The sequence below is a fragment of the Myxine glutinosa genome, chromosome 13 (genome assembly GCF_964187855.1).
Source record: "Myxine glutinosa chromosome 13, kmMyxGlut1.1, whole genome shotgun sequence".
Lineage (NCBI taxonomy): Eukaryota > Metazoa > Chordata > Myxini > Myxiniformes > Myxinidae > Myxine > Myxine glutinosa.
The window spans coordinates 97186883-97211409 of record NC_136273.1 but is presented as its reverse complement, the minus strand read 5'-3'; the positions used below and the strand labels follow the sequence as shown (position 1 = coordinate 97211409).

The 24527-nt window shown below is 45.8% G+C and overlaps 2 protein-coding genes across 2 annotated transcripts; both read left to right on the top strand.

Annotated features, from left to right (window-relative positions):
* The first annotated feature begins 4224 nt into the window (after positions 1-4224).
* LOC144888617 (uncharacterized) lies at positions 4225-6256 on the top strand. The gene is made up of 3 exons (XM_078767198.1): positions 4225-4841; positions 4964-5246; positions 5370-6256. The coding sequence occupies exons 1-3, from the start codon at positions 4573-4575 to the stop codon at positions 6018-6020; spliced, it is 1203 nt and encodes a 400-aa protein (XP_078623324.1). The 5' UTR covers positions 4225-4572; the 3' UTR covers positions 6021-6256.
* Positions 6257-8250: 1994 nt separating this feature from the next.
* On the top strand, positions 8251-21166 carry LOC137438409 (uncharacterized). Its single transcript, XM_078767036.1, has 3 exons — positions 8251-8297; positions 8456-8840; positions 19524-21166. The coding sequence occupies exons 1-3, from the start codon at positions 8251-8253 to the stop codon at positions 20280-20282; spliced, it is 1191 nt and encodes a 396-aa protein (XP_078623162.1). The 3' UTR covers positions 20283-21166.
* The last annotated feature ends 3361 nt before the right edge of the window (positions 21167-24527 follow it).

Sequence of the window (24527 nt, the reverse complement as noted above, 5' to 3'; positions counted from 1 at the left end):
GAGTGTACGTGCGAGGGTGAGAGTGACACGAGGAGTGAGTTGGTGGTGGAGTGGGTGCGAGAATGCACGCTTGGAATGGTAGAGGGTGTGCGAGGAAGCACACCTGGGTTGGTGGTAGCGCGAGTGTGGGAGAGCCCATGTGAGCGCGTTCGTGGGTGGATGCCAGAGTGCACGCCCATGGTGAGTGTTACGGAAGACGTAACGGAGGAGAGGTGTGGACCGAGGTGTGCGCAAGAGTGTGCGCGAGAGGTGTGGTTTGTAACAGGGAGTGCGTTGGTGGAATGTACGGACGGCGTTGGAACGCCGGGTTTTGTGAGGGTGAAAGGGGTAGCGTATGCATGTGAGCATGCAAGTGAAGCATCGACGGTAACCGGGTTAGCGGTTAGGGCGACGGATAGCCGATGCGAGCACTCGGGGCGCGGGGTGCTTTGTTGGGTGCGGGGCCCGGCGCGGATCGAAGCTGCGTCGCTTCTCTTCGAAGCGTCGTTGCCGATTCGGGCTTGGCCCCGCCCCGCACGGTGGAGTCCGGGCCTTGGCGGGCGAGGCGACCGGTCCGGTTCAAGGGCAAGTGGGAGGAAGCGGAACGGTGCCCCCTCGTGGGGACGGGGTTCCGACCAGGGGAGATTGAGCCATCGGGCCCGGGACCGCAAGGTGCCGCGCCGAGATGGTGCGTGGAACCTCGGTCCAACCAAACCACCTCCCTTGAACCGAAAGCCGGACGGATTCAACCTGCAGGCGACCAAACCACCCGAATTCATTGCTCGGCTTTACGAACCGAGTTTAATGATGTCACGACGCACCGAGGCTAGGATATAGTGGACTGCGATGATGGTGATAGTGATAGTGATCGTGATTTGATACGAAATTTATAATAGTGGGTAGAATTGGCAGTAAATGGAAAATTTTTGAATTGGTTGGAATTTGGACGAGCGAAATTGATAGTAGGACCTCCCCGATGTGGTGGGATGGCAAATCCACCATCCCTCACAGATGGGGGGCAAAGGAGCACTAGATTATGGGGTTGATGGCAGTGAAAACTAGCCCGGGTGGGTTAGGATATTGTGTGTTATGTAGGGCGCTAGAAGATGACATTAGGTGACGTTAAGGTTAGTTCGTGACAAGGATACCTGTAGTGGGGACGCAGGTAGATTAGTGTGGATTATAATGACGTGGGAGCGCAATAGTTTAAAGGGACGACTGGGAAGCGCAAGTTTCAGAGGGGAGTAGTTAGCTGAGATGATGCCGTGTGTTTGAAGATTGAACAGGTGTGATTGAACAGGTGTGATTGCACAGGTGTGCAACTGAACAGGTGTGTGGAGCAGTGTATGAGTGAGTGATGGTGATGTGTGTTGTGTTGACCAACTGGTCCAGGAAGAGGAGGAGGGTGCAGGTGGCACCAGGTATGATTGCACAGGTGTGCAACGACAGGTGAATGGAGGACAGGTGTATGGAATAAATGGTATGGAGTATTGGAATGGATGGTCGTGGAGTGAGTATGGTGGAAATTGTGGAGTGGAGTGGATGGTGCGAAGGTGTGAATGGGGGAAGAGTGGACCCCCATCACGGATACCCGGGGCGGGTAGTGTAAGTGTTAGGTAGAGGGTACAGGTAAATTGTGGTTAGATATTGGCATCTGTGGTGCGGGTGAAAGAATGGTCTTTGGATGGGTGCATTAGTGTTGTGGAAATGGCTGGGCGTGTAGCCTGTTAGTGTGTGTAGTTGGTTTGGGCACTCCACCACTGTGAGGATGTCGGCCAGGTGAGGCCGCAGGTGGGCTCTGGGAGCCGGTAGTTGTTGTGGATGGGGCCCGAGGATCCGGAGGACGGACCCGGGTAGCCCAGTGCCAGAGGGCACCAAGGGGTGACAGAACCAGGAGGGGTCTTCCCCAGTTAGTTAGGTTAGGGTGAGGAGCTAGGTAAGCTCGGGTGGCAACTACAGTGGTGGAGGTGTGCAGGTGGGTAGATCTGCTGGGAGAGCTACACGCCACAGCCCAGAAATTGTGCGAGGGCACCGGGAGATGAATCGGGGGAGTGAGACCCCAAATTGATAAGCACCACAGTTTGGTCAATGGGAATTTGGTTTTTAGAACCCATAGTGTAAGCGGCCAATGGATTGGCAGGGAAAGACCCCGGGTAGTGTAAAGAGTGTTAAGGTCATTTAGAGGATAGTTAGGATTGGAGTCTCCTCACACCATCTGCATCCACTCACCTGAGGTGACAGGTACTCCACACCATGCCATGTTTTGATTATTTTTTACTGTGCAAATGTTTGGATTGTGAGACGCATCATGACGTGGGTGTGACATTGTGCGTTGTTCCATCTCTTCCTCCTTATGAGGATTGATGATGAATTTGGTGATGGCAAATTTTGAAGTAGAGGGATTGTGGAGACGAATTTGGTATAGGAGAAATATGGGGAAGACGTGACAGTAGTGACGAATTTGTAAATGGGTAGATTTTGTAAATATGGGGTAAGGGCAAGGGTAGTGTAGGTGACAGGGGGGTGACGTACGGTAGGGACGAGCTTTCTCACTTCGCTCTCCGTACGCATTTCGCCTTGCATTGCCTTATTGATGTGTACCCTTGTGACCTTACCCCTCGCTCAATTGTCTCTTTTGTCTCCCACATGACCTGTGCGCCATTGGGTGCCGAGGGGAGCGTGCGTGAGTCCTCCATTGTGCGCCCGGAATTCCCAGAACCAGCTGTCTGCATCGATGCACCACATTATGGACCACAGGTCTGTGGCCGAGCACCACTTATGGACCCCATGGGTTGGGGCATGGCCCCTCTGCTGGAACCGGCCATGAGGGCCTGAAATCTTGCTGGCGGACCTTGGCCACAGGGCACCGATGCCCCACAGGTGAACCACACTAGTCGGCCCTGTGGGCCATAAATAAAATCAAATAAAAAGGACACATTGGGTGCATTTTTCAGTTCAAATAGGCCGCCAGTAAGAAAATGAAAGAATGACAACATCTGGAAGACCAAATAATAACTAGAATCCGGGCACTCGGTAGAGCGCATACCTTCGCCGCAGCTACTGTTCTGTACTTGGCATGGGAGTGTGTATACGATGTGAAACTTTATGTGAAATGCGATCGATTTTTAAAAATCAGAATTTGAGCAAATCTGTTTCATTCGTCTGTTAATATGCCTCCCCGATTGACAAATCTGCAATTTGAATTTCATTTGAGGTTGAAATGATTGCGGGAGATCGCGTTATAGTGATGACGTCTTGGATGGACATCCTCTTCTTCAGTCGCTCATAACTTTGAGTGAAATACGATCGAGTTAAAAATAGTCAGAATTTGAGCAAATCTGTTTCATTCGTTTGTTAATATGCCTCATCTCTTGACAAATCTGCAATTATAATTTTTTTTGAGGTTGAAATGATCGCGGGAGATCGCGTTATAGTGATGACGTCCTGGATGGACATCTTCTTCTTCAGTCGCTCATAACTTTGAGTGAAATACGATCGAGTTAAAAATAGTCAGAATTTGAGCAAATCTGTTTCCCAAAATCTAATCAAATGTGTCCCGTATAATAACCAATCATCCCACCAAATTTCATGCAATTCGGTTGAATACTTTTTGAGTTATGCGATTAACATACACACACACAGACATACAAATAAATACACAGCGATCAAAACATAACCTTCCGCTTTTGCGAAGGTAATAACCAGCAGAGGGAGCCGAAGAGCAAGAGATCACCTGCAGGGTTAGGGGTTGTTGATTTTATTTTTATTGAACATGCATTGAACACTGATGAACTATGGTGACTGCACCGATTGGTGCTTGGGTGTGTATTGGTGCGTTTTTAGGTGCTTTAATGGTGCATTGATGCAGAGCAGACTGTCTCCCCCCCAGAAAGAACAATCACAGGTCCTGGGTTAGTTTTGTAAATAAAAATAGCGTCATTGTAAATAATGCTTCCCACCGTCAGTGTATAGTTTGAAGACCATTCCGCAATTCGGTTAACTGTGGGCGTAAGTCTGTTAGGCAGGGTGCAATGGAGCAGCGGGACACATTTATTTATGTTTTAAAACTGTCGCACTCAGGGTCAGGTTAAAAGTAGAGGGAACTACACCTACGTGTCACACTAAATAAAAGTTGTAGGCCCGGGACGTGCCTAAGAGGAGGAGGGTGCAGTGTTGCGGATATGAGGACTGTATTTTTTTGATTGTGTGCTTTATTACAGTTTTTTCCGATTGCATAAACACTAAAATCAAAAGTATTACACAATTATCAAAACCTTACACTCAAGGAGCAAAACATCGGCCCAGATTTGCACCAATATAAGCACAATGTCAGCCTCACACCTTTTACAAAACAATACACACAGTGATTTGCAAAACACTAAACACACTTGTATACATTAGACACAGAAGTATATCATGATGTCACTTCCTTGCAATTCCAAAGCACGGACTGTCAAATTACCACACCTATGAGCCAATCGGTTAAACACAGCCAGCAGGTGCGCAAACACACGATTGCTTAATTGTAGACACACCAATCAGGTTTAAGCACTATAAAAATGCAGCAGGTGAGTTCACCTGTCTTCAACCAAAATGGAAGGAGTCAGAAGAAGAAGAGTGAGGGTGACAGGGGGAATCCACGGAGGAGGAGAAGGAGGTAGAGGAAGAGGAAGACCTGAAGCAGGAGGAGAACGTGCTCAAAGAAGAAGAGGACCAAATTTATCAAATGAAATTCGCGCAACACTAGTTGACCATGTCGTGAACCACGGATTGGCGCTGAGGGAGGCTGGACTAAGAGTTCAGCCAAATCTTAGCAGATATACAGTGGCATCTGTCATTAGGACATTTCGACAAGAAAACAGGTAAAATAAAATCTGTCGACAGTTTACAGTAATCAGCTGCTTATTGCATGCACCATATCAGCACTTTTGATACCCCTTCCTGTGACATTTACAGTAGGTTACATGTATTTTTTTCTACATAGGATTGAGGGTCGAGAACGACAAGGAGGAAGGGGGCCCATGTTCACGCAAGAGCAAGAGAGAGAGATCATAAACATGGTTTTGGCCAATAATGCTATCAGGCTCAGAGAAATTCAAGCCAACATTATCGGTGACCATGCCATTTTCAATACTGTCCATCAGGTCTCTCGGTCAACACTGGCACGCATCCTGAAAGGACATCAGGTTCAAATGAAACAAGTTTATCGAGTGCCTTTTGAGCGGAATTCAGAGAGGGTCAAACAGCTGCGGCATGAGTATGTGGAGGTATGTATTGTTCACTTTAGCACTGCGATGTTGCATACTGCACACGTAACCTTTTTACATGTAAATTTACTGTATACTAGATCTATGCTGAACTACACAATCTTGTCTTTCACTGTATTTCAGAGAGTTTTACAGATGGATGCTGAGGAAATCCCGCATGACTTCATATACATAGATGAGGCAGGGTTCAACCTCACAAAAGCAAGAAGGAGAGGCAGAAATATCATTGGCCACAGGGCTATAATCAATGTCCCAGGGCAACGTGGGGGTAACATCACCCTTTGCGCTGCCATTGCACAGACTGCGGTCCTCCTCCGTCATGCCGATATGGGCCCTTACAACACACCTCACATTCTCACATTTTTGGACCGATTGCACAACATCGTCACAGCAGTAAACCAAGTGCACCAGATGCAATACATTGTCGTCTGGGACAATGTGTCGTTCCACCGCTCTGCTCTGGTCCAGAACTGGTTTCAACACCATCCACAGTTTACAGTACTATACCTTCCACCATACTCTCCGTTTCTAAACCCAATCGAAGAGTTTTTCTCGGCATGGCGGTGGAGGGCTGACGATCTCCGGCCCCAGGCTCAGGTACCCCTCATTCAGGCCATGGAGGAGGCCTGTGACCAAATCGACGCCGCAGCTGTGCAAGGATGGATCCGACATTCGAGACGGTTCTTCCCACGTTGTCTTGCCAATGAGGATATCGCCTGTGATGTTGATGAAATTCTCTGGCCAGATCCAGCTAGGCGAAGAGATAATGTCTAGTATTTTCTGTACTGTATTTTCAGTTGGTTTCAGATTTTTTTTTCTTTTTACTGTAATTGTAACCTGTACTGGATACAGTATTTTACGTTTGTCTGATATTTGTTGAGCTTACAGTGTTATGCACACTACTGTAGTAGCATGAAAACTGGGACATGTTTTGTTGTGATTCTCCATGTTGACATGTTGACTGATTTGGGTATATGGAGAGAAATAAATTATATTTTCATCAGTCTGCAGCATTGGTCTTGTGTGGTGTTTGGTGAATTTATTGTATATTTGCACTTTCTCTGTGTGCTTCCCTTGCAGTACTCTAATCACTGAGAAGTAGAATTGCTAAAAGTGTTTTAGGTTCGCAACAGCAGTGTGTAACTGGTTCAAACAGAATTAAGTCATATGAAACGTGTGTGTTTCATATGGTAACAGAATATGGTTTTTATAAATTAGTGTATAGTTTTTACAAGAGTGTTTCATTTTGCAAAGGATCTGAGGTGTTCTGCTACTTGTGTGTGTGGTTGTGTGAATTGTGTGTAGTGTTTTGACAAAATGGGCCCTGTTTTCAAAATCGTGTTTAAGCAATCGTAAAAAACTGTATTATTATTATTGTTTATTCTGCGCCCCCCTGCCTCCGGAGCTGTGTAAAGGTGAAAGGGCATCCCATAATTAGTCCACAAGCATACACGTCAGCCAATAATAGAATACCCCTGTTCGATAGTTATATCTTATTCTGTGTTTTAGGGTAAGGCTGTGTCTCCCATTAATTGAAGTACTCCATTGCACCAGTGAAAGAGAATAGATCCCCTTTCATTCCCATCCCCAAAATCTCCATTCCCTTTCGTCATTGCCGAGCCTCGATTGCCAATTACCTCCCCTCCAAAACCACCATTGAACAAGTGCCCGCCCGTCGTCATCAAGGGGGGAGCCAGAGGGTCGCATGACCAACCAGGGCCGAGGTGAGCACACCGATGGGCGTGTCCTGAAGGCCGGCGGCTTGATCGCTGGAGGCGCTATAAAGGCGCGCGCGCAAGAAGAGTGAGAGTCAGTCAGAGGGGGTCGGTGGAGAAGGGTGAGTCAGTGGAGTCGGTGGTCAGTTGGTTGCGTTGGTTGCGGTGAGGAGTCGGTGGTGGTGGTCAGTTGGTTGCGTTGGTTGCGGTGAGGAGTCGGTGGTAAAGAGTGAGTGGACCAAGAAAGAGTTGAGGGTTTGGACCAGACGAGTCGGACAAGTCCTGGGAAAGCACGCGACGTCCACAGCAGCCACAACAGCAGCTTGGGGCCTGAACGGCGGTTTTGAGCAGGGCCGCAAAGGAACGGCGGCTGCTAAACACGCCGATCGTGCGGCAGGACCCCCTTGGACCTTCCTCTCCCTCCAGCCATCCACCTCCTGCCTTTCCACCCTTCTTGTGTACGTGAGTTTGTTTTGTTTGTTCTGTCCCTGGGTTAATTAAGTCTGTATAAGCTAGTATTTGCACTGTGTCACCTGCGTCTTATGTGTTGTAAATAAACTTGATTGCTCCTTTTTGCTTGTGTGTGTACAATAAATCCAATTACTCTTCTGTCTGTCTTCTCGTCTTATTCCTTTTCCTCTTTGCATTTCGTCGTTTTAGTCTTTTCCCAGATTGGGCAGCTGCGGTGCGATACGGCCAAAGTTCTGGGTGAATCGGGTGAGTCGGGGATCCTGTAACGGTCGCGGTTGGACCATCCGCTCGGCCCATCATAACATCTAAACCGCGATCAGTAACAATATATATGTCTGTGTGTTTATATATATATATGTGTGTGTGTGTGTGTGTTTATATGTGTGTGTGTGTGTGTGTGTTTATATATATGTGTGTGTGTGTTTATATATATATGTGTGTGTGTGTGTGTGTGTGTGTTTATATATATGTGTGTGTGTGTGTGTGTGTGTGTGTTTATATATATGTGTGTGTGTTTATATATATGTGTGTGTGTGTGTGTGTTTATATGTCTGTGTGTGTTTATATGTCTGTGTGTGTTTGTGATCAAAAACCCTATATCCCTCCAAAAAAATTAAAGAACAACTGTCCACAACACATTCACCTTCTGCAAAGACCCTCTCATAGATCATACCTCACAAATGTATACAATCACTAAGCTATACCTACCACTCCATGTACCCCTTTATTCCAAATACCTGTGGGTACCTATCTAATTCCAATTTAAAAGTATCTACAGTTTCTGCTGCCCTGATCTTACCAGGGAGACCATTCAATGCATGAACTACTCTCTGAATGAAATACCCTTGCTTTGTTACCTTACTAGGTAACTCTGCTCTTCTTCATGTTAAAGTTGTTTCCCTTGTGAATGAAGAACCTTATATTGAGCGAGATATATGAGAACCTTATATATGCGAGAAGAGTTTTCATTGAGTTTGAATTTCGTTCTTACTTGTGTTATGAAGTTTTTTTCCCCGTTTTCAGTCTCACCTTTTGTACAGGTAGTACTGATTTTGATCAAAGAGGTGTGTGTGGTGTGAGCTGTGCAGGTGTGCCAACACTCTTATGGCTGTCACTGTCACACAATAACGACCTCGGGACTCTACACGCAAGGGCCCTGTCTGGACTCCAGGTGCTGCACACGCTCATCCTTGCTGCATGCCGTCTCTACGATCTACCTGAACGTCTCTTTGCTCCGACACATGGTCTCACTCGCTTGCATCTCTGGCATAACAGACTCCGGCACATACCTGGTGCACTACGCATCCTTTCCAGGCTGACACACCTCTACCTGGAGGACAATGCCATTGAAGTGGTGGCTTCGAGTTCATTGATTGGCCTCGAAAACCTGACTCTGCTTGACCTGCAGGTGACAAGGTGTTTTATCGCCCTTATAAGACCGACCACCCACGCAGCAGGAGACGGTGTTTTAAAATTACTTCTGTGTGTCTTTGTGTGTGTGTGTGTGTGTGTGCAGCTATGTGTCTGTGTGTCGTTGTGTGTGTCTGTGTGTCTTTGTGTGTGTGTGTCTTTGTGTGTGTGTGTGTGTGTATGTGTGTGTGTTTATATGTCTGTGTGTGTTTGTGTGTGTTTATATGTCTGTGCGTGTGTGTGTGTGTGTGCATGTGTGTGCATGTGTGTGTGTGTCTGTGTGTGTGTGTTTGCGTCTGTGTGTGCCTGTGTGTCTCTGTCCTTCTGTGTGTGTGTGTGTCTGTGTCTGTGTCTGTGTGTGTCTTTGTGTGTATCTGTGTGTGTTTGTGTGTGCGTGTATGTCTCTGTGCGTGTGTGTTTGTGTGTGCGTGTGTGTTTGTGCGTGTATTTGTGTGTGCGTGTGTGTTTGTGCGTGTATGTGTGTGTGTCTGTCTGTGTGTTTCTGTGTGTGTGTGTGTGTGTGTGTGTGTGTGTGTCTGTGTGTGTCTTTGTGTGTATCTGTGTGTGTTTGTGTGTGCGTGTATGTCTGTGTTTGTGTGTGTGTGTGTGTGTGTGTGTGTGTGTGTGTGTGTGTGTGTGTCTGTGTCTGTGTGTCTGTGTCTGTCATCTTTTTTTTTTGACATTTGAGCTTTTGTCATTAAATTTTCAACAAACCTTTATAATGAGATTATGGAAAAGACTTACTGAGAATATGGTGAAGACTAATTAATAATTGACAATATGGAGAAGACTAACATCAAAATGTTATTTCACCGTAAGTACAAGTAAGTATTACTAGCCCGTCCAGCTTGTTTTAAAATTGCTTCTCTGTTTTATTTATTTGAACCCCGCCCCCGCACCCGCACCCGCACCCGCACCCGCACCTGCACCCGCATCCGCACTGTCATCAAGCGTTACATTACATAATCAAGCTTTATGTTACGCAAGTTTCTAAAAAGATAGCGTTACATAATTTTTGAATGGCTCCATGTTGGAGTTAAGCAATCCGTGACTGTGTGACGAATCTGCTCTTTCAGATATAACCCTGGGGGAGGCTGACATGGATGAAAGGTGCTAAGTTAATATTTTAAGAGTGCTTTAAATGTGCGTTTCGCAATCGGCCTGTTACCGGATTTTGTCACAGGTTGTGTGTGACCACAGCGCGGCCATTCTGTCGCAGGTGTACAAGAACTCTGAATGGTTGTTCTTGTGGTTCTTGTTGAGGGTCGATTTTTGAAATGTACACCCATTGGTCGGACAGCTGCCGGACCCCACCCACATGTGTTGCTTGACTCACCATGGCACCCAAACAAAATAATATAGGGGTATAAATCAAACCACAAACTCAGCTTGGGTTTAGAAGTTTAAGCAGAAGGGGACTAATGGAAGAATGTGTGTATTCTGGAGTTGTTGGGGAAGGGGAAGGTCGGATGGCGGAGAAAACAAAATGAGCTGTAGACTGGTGGAGAAGTCGAAAACACAGATAGGTTACTGACCTGTCTGTGATGTGCCAGTAACAGGTCTGGGACTTGGGCCTCATTGCAGGAGGTACCAACAATGCTGACATTCAGATTCCATGGATTCCAGTAAATTTCAACTGGAGGAAATCCCTGGCCAAAGAAGTACTCCATTGAGCGATGCCAAAGGTTTTGTCGGCTGTGAGTCGTTTAGACTTTTTTTAAAGGACCGATTTTGGAAAGTTAGCTTTTGAGGCAAGCTTTCCTTTGTGGTCAGCCCAGGGAAGGTCATGCCTCATGTTTGGGCCGAGTAGTTCAAGAGACTGAACCTCTTCCAGTGGTTGACCATGGAAATTGATAGGTGGGTTCGTTTGCAATCCTTCCAGAGCGACAGGGAGAGACTGAGTTCTTGCCATGGATTGATGAGCTGTTCCATTCATCAGACCAGTATGTAACCAATCCCAGATCAGAGGAGGGTGATGCAGGTTCTCTCTCCCTGTTAATGGGACGGGGACATGTAGACAGAATGTACACTTAATTTGCAAAATGGAAGAGAACCTTTACCCCTCAAGGATGGAAGAGAACCTTTACCCCTCAAGGATGGAAGATAACCTTTAACCCTCAAGGATGGAAGAGAACCTTTTAACCCTCAAGGATGGAAGAGAACCTTTTACCCCTCAAGGATGGAAGAGAACCTTTACCCCTCAAGGATGGAAGAGAACCTTTTAACCCTCAAGGATGGAAGAGAACCTTTACCCCTCAAGGATGGAAGAGAACCTTTTAACCCTCAAGGATGGAAGAGAACCTTTACCCCTCAAGGATGGAAGAGAACCTTTACCCCTCAAGGATGGAAGAGAACCTTTTAACCCTCAAGGATGGAAGAGAACCTTTTAACCCTCAAGGATGGAAGAGAACCTTTTAACCCTCAAGGATGGAAGAGAACCTTTTAACCCTCAAGGATGGAAGAGAACCTTTACCCCTCAAGGATGGAAGAGAACCTTTACCCCTCAAGGATGGAAGAGAACCTTTACCCCTCAAGGATGGAAGAGAACCTTTTAACCCTCAAGGATGGAAGAGAACCTTTTAACCCTCAAGGATGGAAGAGAACCTTTACCCCTCAAGGATGGAAGAGAACCTTTACCCCTCAAGGATGGAAGAGAACCTTTTAACCCTCAAGGATGGAAGAGAACCTTTTAACCCTCAAGGATGGAAGAGAACCTTTTAACCCTCAAGGATGGAAGAGAACCTTTTAACCCTCAAGGATGGAAGAGAACCTTTTAACCCTCAAGGATGGAGCTCATTTTTGACCTGCTTTTGAAAAATCTAAACGTCATGATTTTGTCTTTCCTGAGAAGGCCAAGGTTCATAATCTCTGCTTTCCAGTTCCCAACCCTTGCTCCAATCACCGATTGCTTAACACAGCATGTGGATTTTTCTTTTGCTAAAGTTCAAAAGTTTCTCGGCGATATTGACACCTCCACTTCAGTTGGACCTGACGGTGTTGAGGCTTTAATCCCCAGAGAATGGTTTAGCCCTCTATTCTCTTCTTTCCTCATTATTCTCCAGATCTTTCTCACAGGGTTGCAATTTTTTAACCTGAAAAGCTGTCAACATCACCCCCATTCACATGAAGCATTCCAAGGTTGATCCACTCAATTACCGACATGGCAGTCTTCTCTCCATCACATGCACAGTGAGAATAATTCGAGTTATATCTTGCAAGGAACTTCAGTGCAGGATGAGGCCTTTACGAATATGAAGCCTGCACAATGGTTGCCAACTTGTGGTTGTTTCTCCATGCTCTGTCCTTCTTAAATGGTGAGCTTCAAGAAAGCAGCACGTATTTTTAATGTCATTGGTACGACTTGGCTGGAGATCGAACCGCTAAACTCCCAGACCTAGATCGGACACTGTAACCTTTACACTATACCGAGTCTGGCTGGTTGGAGCTCCCCTCTGCCTGTTGTCCCTCTGCACGTGTTGCAGCTTTCAACTCAACAATGGATGGGTGTTCTAAATTCCAAACGAGAGATCACAGAATCTTTGCATATCATGGAGTCTTGAATACTTTCTGGCAATAGTTTCCGAACTGTCTACCAATGGTATTCAGGGGGTCCTCCTTGAATGTTTATCCGATTTTCTTGACGAGTAGAAACAATGGGTCATTCTTGAGATGGTATTGTCCTCCTTGCGAGGCTGATGTGCCACAACTCAGAAATTTAGGACCAAACTTTTTCTTGCTTTAAATGAATGACATCTTTTTTTTTTTTTGTATACTGAATCGAGGCTCGTGAAAGCTAACATTTATTTCACAAACAAATCAACCAGACAAACAAAATATATAAAAAGAGGGAGTGGAAGACAAGATGGGGAGAGAAGGGGAAGCACACAAACATAACATTTGAGAGCAGGGAGAAGTGTGGGAGGGAGAGGGCTTGTGGGGAGGAGGCGTGGGAAGGGGAGGGGGGGGGGGGGGGGGGAGAGGTATAAAACACAAGGAGACCATGGACTTCCAGGACAGAAGTTGGTATTTCAAAGAAGTGTAGGATTTGGGGTGAAATTAGCGGGGGTAGAAAAGATCAAGGTTTTGGATGGGGGAAGATAAGAGATGGTTGTCAACAGCTGTTTTAAAGACCTGGAGGGTGGAGTGGGATTGAAGAGAGTGAGGGAGTTTGTTCCAGAGGCGGGAGAAAAGAGGAATGATGGAGAGAAGGTGAGCAGAAAGTCTTGATTTTGGCAGTTTACCCATAAGAGGGTTGCAGGCAGATCTTGTGCGACCTGTAGGAATATTTGTGGGACAGAGCCCAGAGAGAGCTGGGGGGGGGGGGGCAAGGCCAGAGAGGAGTCGGTAGAAGACGGAAAGACCACCAACCTGCCTGCGGTGAGTGAGTGAAAGGCCCTTGGAGTTAACTTCATCGCGGGAGATTCCAATGATTCTGAATGCTTTGGTTTCAACCGCGTGAAGACGAGCTAGGTGTGAGGCAGGAGCACCAGACCAGAGGGGAGAGCAGTATTCCATAGAGCTGCAGATGAAAGCCTTGTAAGTGATGAGGAGCTCAGGTGTGCCAAGGAAGGACTTCGCACGACGGAGGATGCCCAGTCGGCGACTGGCTTTGGAGGCCAGATTTGAAATGTGGTTTTCCCAGGAAAGATCATGGCAGATAGTGAGACCCAAAAGCTTGAGTGACAGAACTTCTTGGAGAGGATTATTCAGAAAGTGGATGGGAGGGTTGTCCAGTCGGTCTTTTCGGAGAGACATCGTAAGAGTGTGAGATTTGTCAGGATTGAAAGACATGTTCCACTTGTTTGCCCAGTCTGTGATTTTGTCCAGGTCTGCAGAGAGTGAGGAGGCTGCAGACTGCCGATCTGAGGGATGAGGAATGGAGCGAAGGAGAGTAGAGTCGTCAGCAAAGAGATAGAGAGGATTTTCAAGAGAGTCAGAGAGATCATTGATGAAGACCAGAAAAAGCACAGGGCCCAGAACACTGCCTTGGGGAACTCCAGCTTGAACAGGAAGAGGAGATGAGAGAAACCCATTCAGGGCCACATGTTGACTATGACTAGAGAGGAAGTCCGCCAGCCATGCGTGGAGATTTCCATGGATACCAAAGGAGGAGAGTTTGGTGAGCAGAGCGGGGTGCCAGACCGTATCGAAGGCACGTGAAATGTCTGTTTGGTGTTGAGGACCTCCATCCATTGTTGAGAAAGCAGAAGCAGCATGTCCAGAGTAGAGTGACCAGGTCTGAAACCAAATTGATGGTCAGAGATCAAGCCATTGGAGAAGAGGAAAGATTTCATATCTGAAGCAATGATGGATTCCATGACTTTGCTGATAATTGGGAGAAGGCTGATTGGTCTGTAGTTGCTAGGATCTGTTTTTGCACCTTTTTGTGCAAAGCGGTGATGTTGGCTGATTTCCAAGCAGATGGCAGATGACCTTGAGCAAAAGAGAGGGTGAAGAGAACAGAGAGAGGGAGTGTAAGAGCGGAAGAACATGATTTTAGGACCCGTGGGCTGATGCCGTCAGGACCAGTTGCAGAATCAGAGTCGAGGGTTGACAGAAACTTTTCCACCTTGTCAGGAGGAAAGGACACAGAGTCCAGGAGCAGCTGGGTACGACTCAGTATGGTGGGTACAGAGAGGGATGGGTTTGGGACACAAGATTTAGAGGCAAACACACAGTTGAGGCATTCAGCTTTTTCACGTGCGGAGTCAGCCGTGTAGCCATTTAAGGTGAGGGGGGGGGGGGGATGGAGGGGGAACAAACACCAGAAACAGATTTGACCAGACGCCACCAGGATTTGGAAGAGGGAGACAGATAAGAGAGTTCGGTCTTGAGAACGGAGAGATATAGTTTCCTGGCTCTCCTGAGGGTGGACACACACTTGTTTCGGGCTTTGTGAAAGGAAATGAGATTTCCTTCCGTTGGATTTGTTTTCCAGGAGACGAAAGCAAGTTGTTTCTCGGCAACAGCCTCACCACAAGATTCCGTGTACCATGGACGGGAGGAAGGGGATGACAACTGAAGACGAGATGGGATAAATCTGTGCATGAGAGAGAGAGCAATTTACTTTGGAAGAATTCCCAGGATGAGTTGATGCCAGAGGCGGTAGAGATGGGAGACCAGTCCAGATGATTGATGGCTGCTTGAAGACCGTGCCAGTTGGCCTGAGTGAAATGCCAGACTCGTCGACGCTGAGGAGGCTCTCTGAGAATGGTCAGAGAGATGTCCACTTTAACAAGCACATGATCAGATAAGCCGATTGGAGCAGAAGAAGAGCAGCAGACATTTTCAGGGAAGTTAGTCATAACCAAATCCAGAAGAGAAGATGCTCCGTTGACTGAGATCCGGGTCGGGAAATTGACAGATTGTGTCAGTCCCAGTGAGTCGCAGAAGTCCTTTGCTGAAGAGCTATGGCTGGTGAGAGAGGTACCCACACCCATCCAACTGGCATGGTGACAATTGAAATCACCACATATGAGGAAGAGAGAGTTGGGATGGGTAGATAGAAGTTGGTCCATATTATCAGACAGTGAGATGTAGATGGAGTCATCACTGTTTGGTGGACGGTACAACACACATATGAACAAAAGGTGGGAGCGAAGGGGAAGCCGTAGCCAAAGGTATTCCTGGGGGTGAGGTGGAGAGAGGGCAGTGTAGGGCGAGTGAGGAAGAGAGTTTTTTTTATAAAGATAGCAACCCCACCTCCAGGACGAGGCTCAGGTCTATCATACCGGAGGAGGGAGTAACCTGGGAGAGATACCAAGGAATCAGAGACATCATGAAGGAGGAAAGTTTCTGTTAAGCAGATCACATCTGGTTTGTCAGAAGCAACCTGTATGGAGAGATCAGTCAAGTTTGAGCGAAGTCCCCGGATGTTTGACGTCCATACCGTTAATGAAGAGGAAGAGGGAGCATCGGATACAGAACAGGGGGGTGAGGGGTAGGGTAAGATGTGGAAGAGGAGGAAGAGGTAGGGAGAGCTGTTGAAGGTGTGTCAGAGATTTCAGAGATTTCAGAGATTTCAGAATAGCTTGCAGAAAGGGAAGAATGGGGCGGACAAAAGGTTTGATGGAGATTGGGTGAGGCACAGTGAGGTGTTATTTGAGGAGGGGGAAGAGCGAGGCAGAAGGTTGGGGGAGATGAAGGTGAAAGTTGGAAGGGGAAAGAAGCAGGGAGGACGCTTTGAGGAGGAGGGGTGAGAGGGGAGTCTAGGAGGGGAGGAGCGAGGGAGAGTCTTGGAGGGGAGGGGTGTGGGTGGAGTTTAGGAGGGAGGGGGGGGAAGGGGCAAGGGGGGAGATTTGAAAGGGATGGGTGATGGGGAAGATTTGGAGGGGAGGGGAAAGGGGGTAGATTTGGAGGGGAGGGTTGATGGGGAAGTTTTGGAGGGGAGGGGTGATGGGGAAGTTTTGGAGGGAAGGGGTGATGGGGAAGATTTGGAGGGGAGGGGCAAGGGTGTAGATTTGAAAGGGATGGGTGATGGGGAAGATTTGGAGGGGAGGGGCAAGGGGGAAGAATTGAAAGAGATGGGTGATGGGGAAGATTTGGAGGGGAGGGGCAAGGGGGTAGATTTGGAGGGGAGGGGAGATGGGGAAGTTTTGGAAGGGAGGGGTGATGGGGAAGTTTTGGAGGGAAGCGGTGATGGGGAAGATTTGGAGGGGAGGGCAAGGGGGAAGATTTGAAAGGGATGGGTGATGGGGAAGATTTAGAGGGGAGGGGCAAGGGGGAATATTTGAAAGAGATGGGTGATGGGGAAGGTTTGGAGGGGAGGGGTAAGGGGGTAGTTTTGGAGGGGAGGGGTGATGGGGAAGTTTTGGAGGGGAGGGGGGATGGGGAAGTTTTGGAGGGAAGGGGGGATGGGGAAGATTTGGAGGGGAGGGGTGATGGGGAAGTTTTGGAGGGAAGGGGGGATGGGGAAGATTTGGAGGGGAGGGGTGAGATTGGATTTTGAAAAGTGTACGATTCATGGGAAACGAACATTTTTTGCAAAATGAGTTTGAGACCTTCGAGTCAAAAATACGTTTGAGAACGCTGAAGGAGGGGTGGAGGGCTGGAGAGTTTCGGGAATGTAGAAAAGAGGAACTGTAAGAGATGGGATTTTTTTTTGTAATGAATAGATTTGGTGAGCAAGACGAAAGCATCCTTTTATAGGAGAAGAAGAAAAAGGTGTTATAATTATATATGACAGAATACAGTTCATCAGGGGAGAGATTAAACATTTCTAACCACGTGATCGCGTGATCACGAACAACGTGAACTAAGAACGAACGAACAAATAAGAACAACAAATAAACGAATAAGAACTGAGAAGGAAATATTTTTTTGGGGTTATTTTTTTGAGTTGATATTAAACAAGGAAGTATGGGGTGAACGACTGGGACGAAACAGAGAACGAAAGTAATTGCAGCACATTCGATGAACCGCTGAGAGAAAACAAAACCACAAGGTCGGAGACGGTAGCCTAAGCCTACTAGTACTAGTACTAGGCCTCAGAATACGCGACACAAATTAACCGATGATTGTGTATACATGTACGAAAAATTAACACCGAAAATTTCCCTAAAGACACGTTATAGGTAGGTACACACACCGAAAGATAGATACAGTCTCGACAAAAACACAATTGTGAAAAAATTACTTCGCTTCGAAAGCGTGAGCGCATGGAACAGCTTCGAAAAACGTGACCTCCAATCTTGCGCATGCGCAATCCAATGCGCATGCTCCACCATTTTGGTCATTGGTCAATTCATATATAGAATGTGTCTTTGAATACCGGTCTTGTACACCCTCTCAAAATGTTCCTCAATAAAGGTCAGCTGTTATATCCCAGTCTTGTACACCCTCTCAAAATGTTCCTCAATAAAGGTCAGCTGTTAGATCCCAGTCTTGTGCACCCTCTCAAAATGTTCCTCAATAAAGGTCAGCTGTTAGATCCCAGTGTTGTACACCCTCTCAAAATGTTCCTCAATAAAGGTCAGCTGTTAGATCCCAGTCTTGTACACCCTCTCAAAATGTTCCTCAATAAAGGTCAGCTGTTAGATCCCAGTCTTGTACACCCTCTCAAAATGTTCCTCAATAAAGGTCAGCTGTTAGATCCCAGTCTTGTACACCCTCTCAAAATGTTCCTCAATAAAGATCAGCTGTTAGATCCCAGTCTTGTACACCCTCTGAAAATGTTCCTCAATAAAGGTCAGCTGTTAGATCCCAGTCTTGTGCACCCTCTCAAAATGTTCCTCAATAAAGGTCAGCTGTTAGATCCCAGTCTTGTGCACCCTCTCAAAATGTTCCTCAAAAAAGGTCAGCTGTTAGATCCCAGTCTTGTACACCCTCTCAACATGTTCCTCAATAAAGGTCAGCTGTTAGATCCCAGTCTTGTACAGCCTCTCAAAATGTTCCTCAATAAAGGTCAGCTGTTAGATCCCAGTCTTGTACACCCTCTCAAAATGTTCCTCAATAAAGGTCAGCTGTTAGATCCCAGTCTTGTACACCCTCTCAAAATGTTCCTCAATAAAGGTCAGCTATTAGATCCCAGTCTTGTACACCCTCTCAAAATGTTCCTCAATAAAGGTCAGCTGTTAGATCCCAGTCTTGTACACCCTCTCAAAATGTTCCTCAATAAAGGTCAGCTGTTAGATCCCAGTCTTGTACACACTCTCAAAATGTTCCTCAATAAAGGTCAGCTGTTAGATCCCAGTCTTGTACACCCTCTCAAAATGTTCCTCAATAAAGGTCAGCTGTTAGATCCTAGTCTTGTACACCCTCTCAAAATGTTCCTCAATAAAGGTCAGCTGTTAGATCCCAGTCTTGTACACCCTCTCAAAATGTTCCTCAATAAAGGTCAGCTGTTAGATCCCCAGTTAACTTTTCTTGCAAACCCCTGGAAGAGTTCCATTCCCTGGATCTTTCAGGCCTCACTACCTATTGCAACCTGTGATGGGCAGACTATATCTCCAGATTCCCATCCTGAGGCATGCAAAGCTCAGCACAGTATAGAACACCTTAATTTGAAGTACTATCTCCAGAGTATGGTTGCCCACACTAGGCTGGTGCACCATCTTCTCTGGAGGTCATTGAGTCCCAGGCTTTGCATGTTATTGGCATCTTCTGAAAGGAGGCCATGAACTAAGGGCCGGTTTTTCACCCATCGCAGATAATTGGTGCACTCTCACGTTACTATTTCTTCACTTATGTTTTAATTCTTCCCTCTTTTCCTTTGTTCATCTGCAGCCCCTGCACCTCACCCCTCTCTTGATGGCATGCACGTTCTTCCAGAAACCCACACCTGAGTCTAAGCGGGATGCCCACATCCATTCCTCCACCTCTCCATTCCCCTGTTTCCTTGTCCCATCCATATTCATGTCATTCTATTCCTTTACACACTACGGATTTGTTGCAATCATGCTGACCTTCCATTCATTCACATATTCATTCTCCGCTTACATTCATGCCACTCACTACTCATTGCAGTCTATCCATGTATTTTTGTCTGCCTCTTCCACTCTTACCCCCTGCCAGTCTGTAAAGCTGTTGCTCTCTGTCGCTTAGCTTCTCCATGAGCCGAGACTTCCGTATCAAACAAACAAGGTAACTGTTTTGGACAAACTCTGCTATTGTTATCAGGCAGTAAAAACCTACCTTATGACACGAGTTGCAAACATTTCCATTCCAAACCATATCCCCACAGGACAACTATATATCTGTCATCCACAAGGAAGCTTTCATCTCCTGCAACAAGCTCACCTCCCTCAACCTCGCAAATAATCACCTTTCCTCATTGCCACCAAATGCCTTCAATGGCCTGAACCAGTTGCAGGTACTCAACTTGGGTGGAAACCAGTTGCTGGAAGTGCCCCAAGCCTGTCTCTTTGGTTTGCCATCCCTCGACACCTTGCACCTGGAGCGCAATAGACTGAAGAAACTTCCACCTGCTGTATATGATGCCATGCCCCTTCTTCATACATTGCATCTACAAGGGAATCGGCTGTCTTCCCTCTCACCCCCCAACTCAATTAGTGCCACAGCCCTACGTACCCTTTACCTATTTGACAACCCCTGGCACTGTGACTGCAACCTCCTTTGGCTGCTCCAATCACCTTCTGCCCACAGTCAGCATCCTCCGTATGGAGCAGCTGCTCGTGATGTCCGTTGTACGTCACCAGAAGTTATAGCTGGCTTTCTGTTGCCCCTCCTAGACTTTTCTGGCTGTTTCAATATCCATGAAAATTTCACAAATGTTCACAAGGAACCACCTAACTACATTTCACCTGCCAGGACCTTGATATCTGCCCATGATACATTTACAGGTATGGTACAAAGGTTACTGCTGGAACGAGCCAAGTCTGTTCCAGAACCGACCACTGATGCCCCACCTAACAGTGTAACTGGACAATCTACATACCTTGGATCAATTGTACTAATGCTGGTACTAATATGGCGGCTCTAAGATGAGAGGCCACACAACATGACACTTAGTCGTGGCATATACAAAAAAGGTAAGCAGTTATATGACAGGTACAAACTTCATGTGTGCAAGGAGCAAGATCTATAAACAAGCTCTAAGAATGAAAGAACAATAACTAATATTTTGGGACATTTGTTATTCAGCAAAGAGGACATTTGGGGCAAACCCCATGTGACTTTAGCCTATAGTTTCCTTAATTTAAAAACTTAGTGATTGTCCCTTTTTAATCTACTCCATCACCCATGATTGTATTTAGATTTCTACTCTGTATGAATTAATTGTCCTTCCTCTAATATCCTCAATGTCTGCCATTTTTGTCCCCGAACCTCAAACGTCAAGATCCCAATTACATTATATATACAGACACTTCCTGTCCCATTTCATCAAAATCTACCCTCATGTGGTCAAAAATTATGAACTTCCTGATTTTGGAATCTGTTTTGGCCTTACTCTTAGTTTAAGTGGCCGACCTCTCACCAATCATGATGATCATCACCATACACCATGGCCCTTTAGTTTCTGGGTTGGCGGCTCTTTTCGAGAAGATAGGATCGACACCAATACTACTTTGTAAACACACGTCAGTGAGAGCAAGACCTCACACACTCAACAACCATGCTGCTGTCATCACTATATTATCATCACTACCTACTAAATGCTGTTGAACCTCAACCTGCCCTATCATGTTTGGATTACGATCGATGAGTATCAGGTGTAGCGCTTAATTACCATGCGTGGAGTGTTCCAACAAACTGAGTCAAATAAAAATCTTGACATAAATCCATGAAATATTCCTCACCTTTGTTTAAGCTTGTATTAAATAGGCCCATTCTGTTTGGTGATATTAAAGTCTTCCATAATCACTGTTCTGCCTTTATTTTTTTCATTGTTTATTGTGCCGCTCTTCCCCTTGCCCTGGTTTTCTGTAACAATGCCCTATTGTTACAAATTACCATATTTACTGGATCCTCACTACATCCACGTTATCAGGTATTCCATGTATACAAGCTCTCACAAAAGCCATGCCACCTCTTCCAGCCCTGCAGAGATTGACTGATTTGCGCTTTAAGTAGTTGTGAATATCATCAATAGGTCAGGACAGGTCAGGTATGGGTGCAGCGCATCACCGCATCCACTTTCTGACGGTACTCCAGGGGCCTCCCTCTGGCCACCCCCCAGGTTGATGTCTGGCCCATCCCTATCTCCTTGAGACACCGATCAACCTGCTGCAACCACGAGGCACGCGGTCGGCCCGTTGGCCTCCTCCACTCACGAGGCTCCCTTGCTGAGAGTATCGGTGAGCTGGATCAGCGTGCGGAAAACGAGCCACATGTCCTTACAGCCACAGCTGACGCTCACGGACCATACAGGAAACAAATCTCATCTGAGTCTCTCTCAACAAACGCTTGTTTGACACAAAGTCCGACCAGCGATAGCCAAGGATTCTCCGAAGAGACTTGATTCCAAAGGAGTTAGGTCTCATTCTCTGGCCCTTGGTGAGGGTCCAAGTCTCGCATCCGTAGAGCAAGACTGGAAGCAACAAGGACTTGAAGACTCTCACCTTCGTCCTCCTGCACAGATACCGACAGATGAAGAAAGCAAATACCTATTTTGGGGGGGTCAAACCTGGACCCAGTTTGACCCCCTGTAGACCACTTTAGAATTTGATTTTCTTAGACCAATTTCAATGGTTGCGAGGAGACCGGTATTTTAAACCAATTGCAATGGTTGTTATGAGCCCGGTATTTTAAACCAATTGCAATGGTTGCTAGCAGACCGGTATTTTAAACCAATTGCAATGGTTGCTAGGAGACCAGTATTTTAAACCAATTGCAATGGTTGCTAGCAGACCGGTATTTTAAACCAATTGCAATGGTTGCTAGGAGACCGGTATTTTAAACCAATTGCAATGGTTGTTATGAGACCAGTATTTTAAACAATTTCAATGGTTGCTCGCAGACGGGTATTTTAAACCAATTGCAATGGTTGCTAGGAGACCGGTATTTTAAACCAATTTCAATGGTTGCTAGCAGACCGGTATTTTAAACAATTTAAATGGTTGCTCGCAGACTGGTATTTTAAACCAATTGCAATGGTTGCTAGCAGACCGGTATTTTAAACCAATTGCAATGGTTGCTAGGAGACCGGTATTTTAAACCAATTGCAATGGTTGTTATGAGACCAGTATTTTAAACAATTTCAATGGTTGCTCGCAGACCGGTATTTTAAACCAATTGCAATGGTTGCTAGGAGACCGGTATTTTAAACCAATTTCAATGGTTGCTAGCAGACCGGTATTTTAAACAATTTCAATGGTTGCTCGCAGACTGGTATTTTAAACAATTTCAATGGTTGCTAGCAGACCGGTATTTTAAACCAATTTCAATGGTTGCTAGCAGACCGGTATTTTAAACAATTTCAATGGTTGCTAGCAGACAGGTATTTTAAACCAATTGCAATGGTTGCTCGCAGACCGGTATTTTAAACCAATTGCAATGGTTGCTAGCAGACTGGTATTTTAAACCAATTTCAATGGTTGCTAGCACACTGGTATTTTAAACCAATTGCAATGGTTGCTAGGAGACCGGTATTTTAAAACAATTGCAATGGTTGCTAGGAGACGGGTATTTTAAAACAATTGCAATGGTTGCTAGCAGACCGGTATCTTAAACCAATTTAAATGGCTGCTCGGAGACCGGTATTTTAAAACAATTGCAATGGTTGCTAGCAGACCGGTATTTTAAACCAATTTAAATGGCTGCTCGGAGACCGGTATTTTAAAACAATTGCAATGGTTGCTAGCAGACCGGTATTTTAAACCAATTTAAATGGCTGCTCGGAGACCGGTATTTTAAAACAATTGCAATGGTTGCTAGGAGACCGGTATTTTAAACCAATTTCAATGGTTGCAAGGAGACCGGTATTTTAAACCAATTTCAATGGTTGCTAGCAGACTGGTATTTTAAACCAATTTCAATGGTTGCTAGCAGACTGGTATTTTAAACCAATTGCAATGGTTGCTCGCAGACCGGTATTTTAAACCAATTTAAGTGGTTGCAAGGAGACCAGTATTTTAAACCAATTGCAATGGTTGTTAGGAGACCGGTATTTTAAACCAATTTCAATGGTTGCCAGCAGACTGGTATTTTAAACCAATTTAAATGGCTGCTCGGAGACCGGTATTTTAAACCAATTTCAATGGTTGCAAGGAGACAGGTATTTTAAACCAATTTCAATGGTTGCTAATAGACAGGTATTTTAAACCAATTGCAATGGTTGCTAGCAGACTGGTATTTTAAACCAATTTAAATGGCTGCTCGGAGACCGGTATTTTAAACCAATTTCAATGGTTGCAAGGAGACAGGTATTTTAAACCAATTTCAATGGTTGCTAGCAGACAGGTATTTTAAACCAATTGCAATGGTTGCAAGGAGACAGGTATTTTAAACCAATTGCAATGTTTGCTCGCAGACAGGTATTTTAAACCAATTGCAATGGTTGCTAGCAGACAGGTATTTTAAACCAATTTCAATGGTTGCTAGGAGATGGGTATTTTAAACGAATTGCAATGGTTGCTAGCAGACCGGTATTTTAAACCAATTTCAATGGTTGCTCGCAGACTGGTATTTTAAACCAATTTCAATGGTTGCTCGCAGACCGGTATTTTAAACCAATTTCAATGGTTGCTCGCAGACCGGTATTTTAAACCAATTTCCATGGTTGCTCGCAGACCGGTATTTTAAACCAATTTCAATGGTTGCTCGCAGACCGGTATTTTAAACCAATTTCCATGGTTGCTCGCAGACCGGTATTTTAAACCAATTTCAATGGTTGCTCGCAGACTGGTATTTTAAACCAATTGCAATGGTTGCTAGGAGACCGGTATTTTAAACGAATTGCAATGGTTGCTAGCAGACAGGTATTTTAAACCAATTTGAATGGTTGCTAGGAGACCGGTATTTTAAACCAATTTAAATGGTTGCTCGCAGACCGGTATTTTAAACCAATTTCAATGGTTGCTAGGAGACCGGTATTTTAAACCAATTTCCATGGTTGCTCGCAGACCGGTATTTTAAACCAATTTCAATGGTTGCTCGCAGACTGGTATTTTAAACCAATTGCAATGGTTGCTAGGAGACCGGTATTTTAAACGAATTGCAATGGTTGCTAGCAGACAGGTATTTTAAACCAATTTGAATGGTTGCTAGGAGACCGGTATTTTAAACC

Bases quoted from the DNA above. Each gene is read 5' to 3' on its own strand.
- LOC144888617 (XM_078767198.1), top strand. From the start codon at position 4,573: ATGGAAGGAGTCAGAAGAAGAAGAGTGAGGGTGACAGGGGGAATCCAC. The intron at 4,842-4,963 runs GTAAAATAAAAT...TTTTCTACATAG, and splicing joins ACATTTCGACAAGAAAACAG to GATTGAGGGTCGAGAACGAC. The intron at 5,247-5,369 runs GTATGTATTGTT...ACTGTATTTCAG, and splicing joins TGCGGCATGAGTATGTGGAG to AGAGTTTTACAGATGGATGC.
- LOC137438409 (XM_078767036.1), top strand. From the start codon at position 8,251: ATGAACTACTCTCTGAATGAAATACCCTTGCTTTGTTACCTTACTAG. The intron at 8,298-8,455 runs GTAACTCTGCTC...CCCCGTTTTCAG, and splicing joins TTGCTTTGTTACCTTACTAG to TCTCACCTTTTGTACAGGTA. The intron at 8,841-19,523 runs GTGACAAGGTGT...ATATCCCCACAG, and splicing joins TGACTCTGCTTGACCTGCAG to GACAACTATATATCTGTCAT.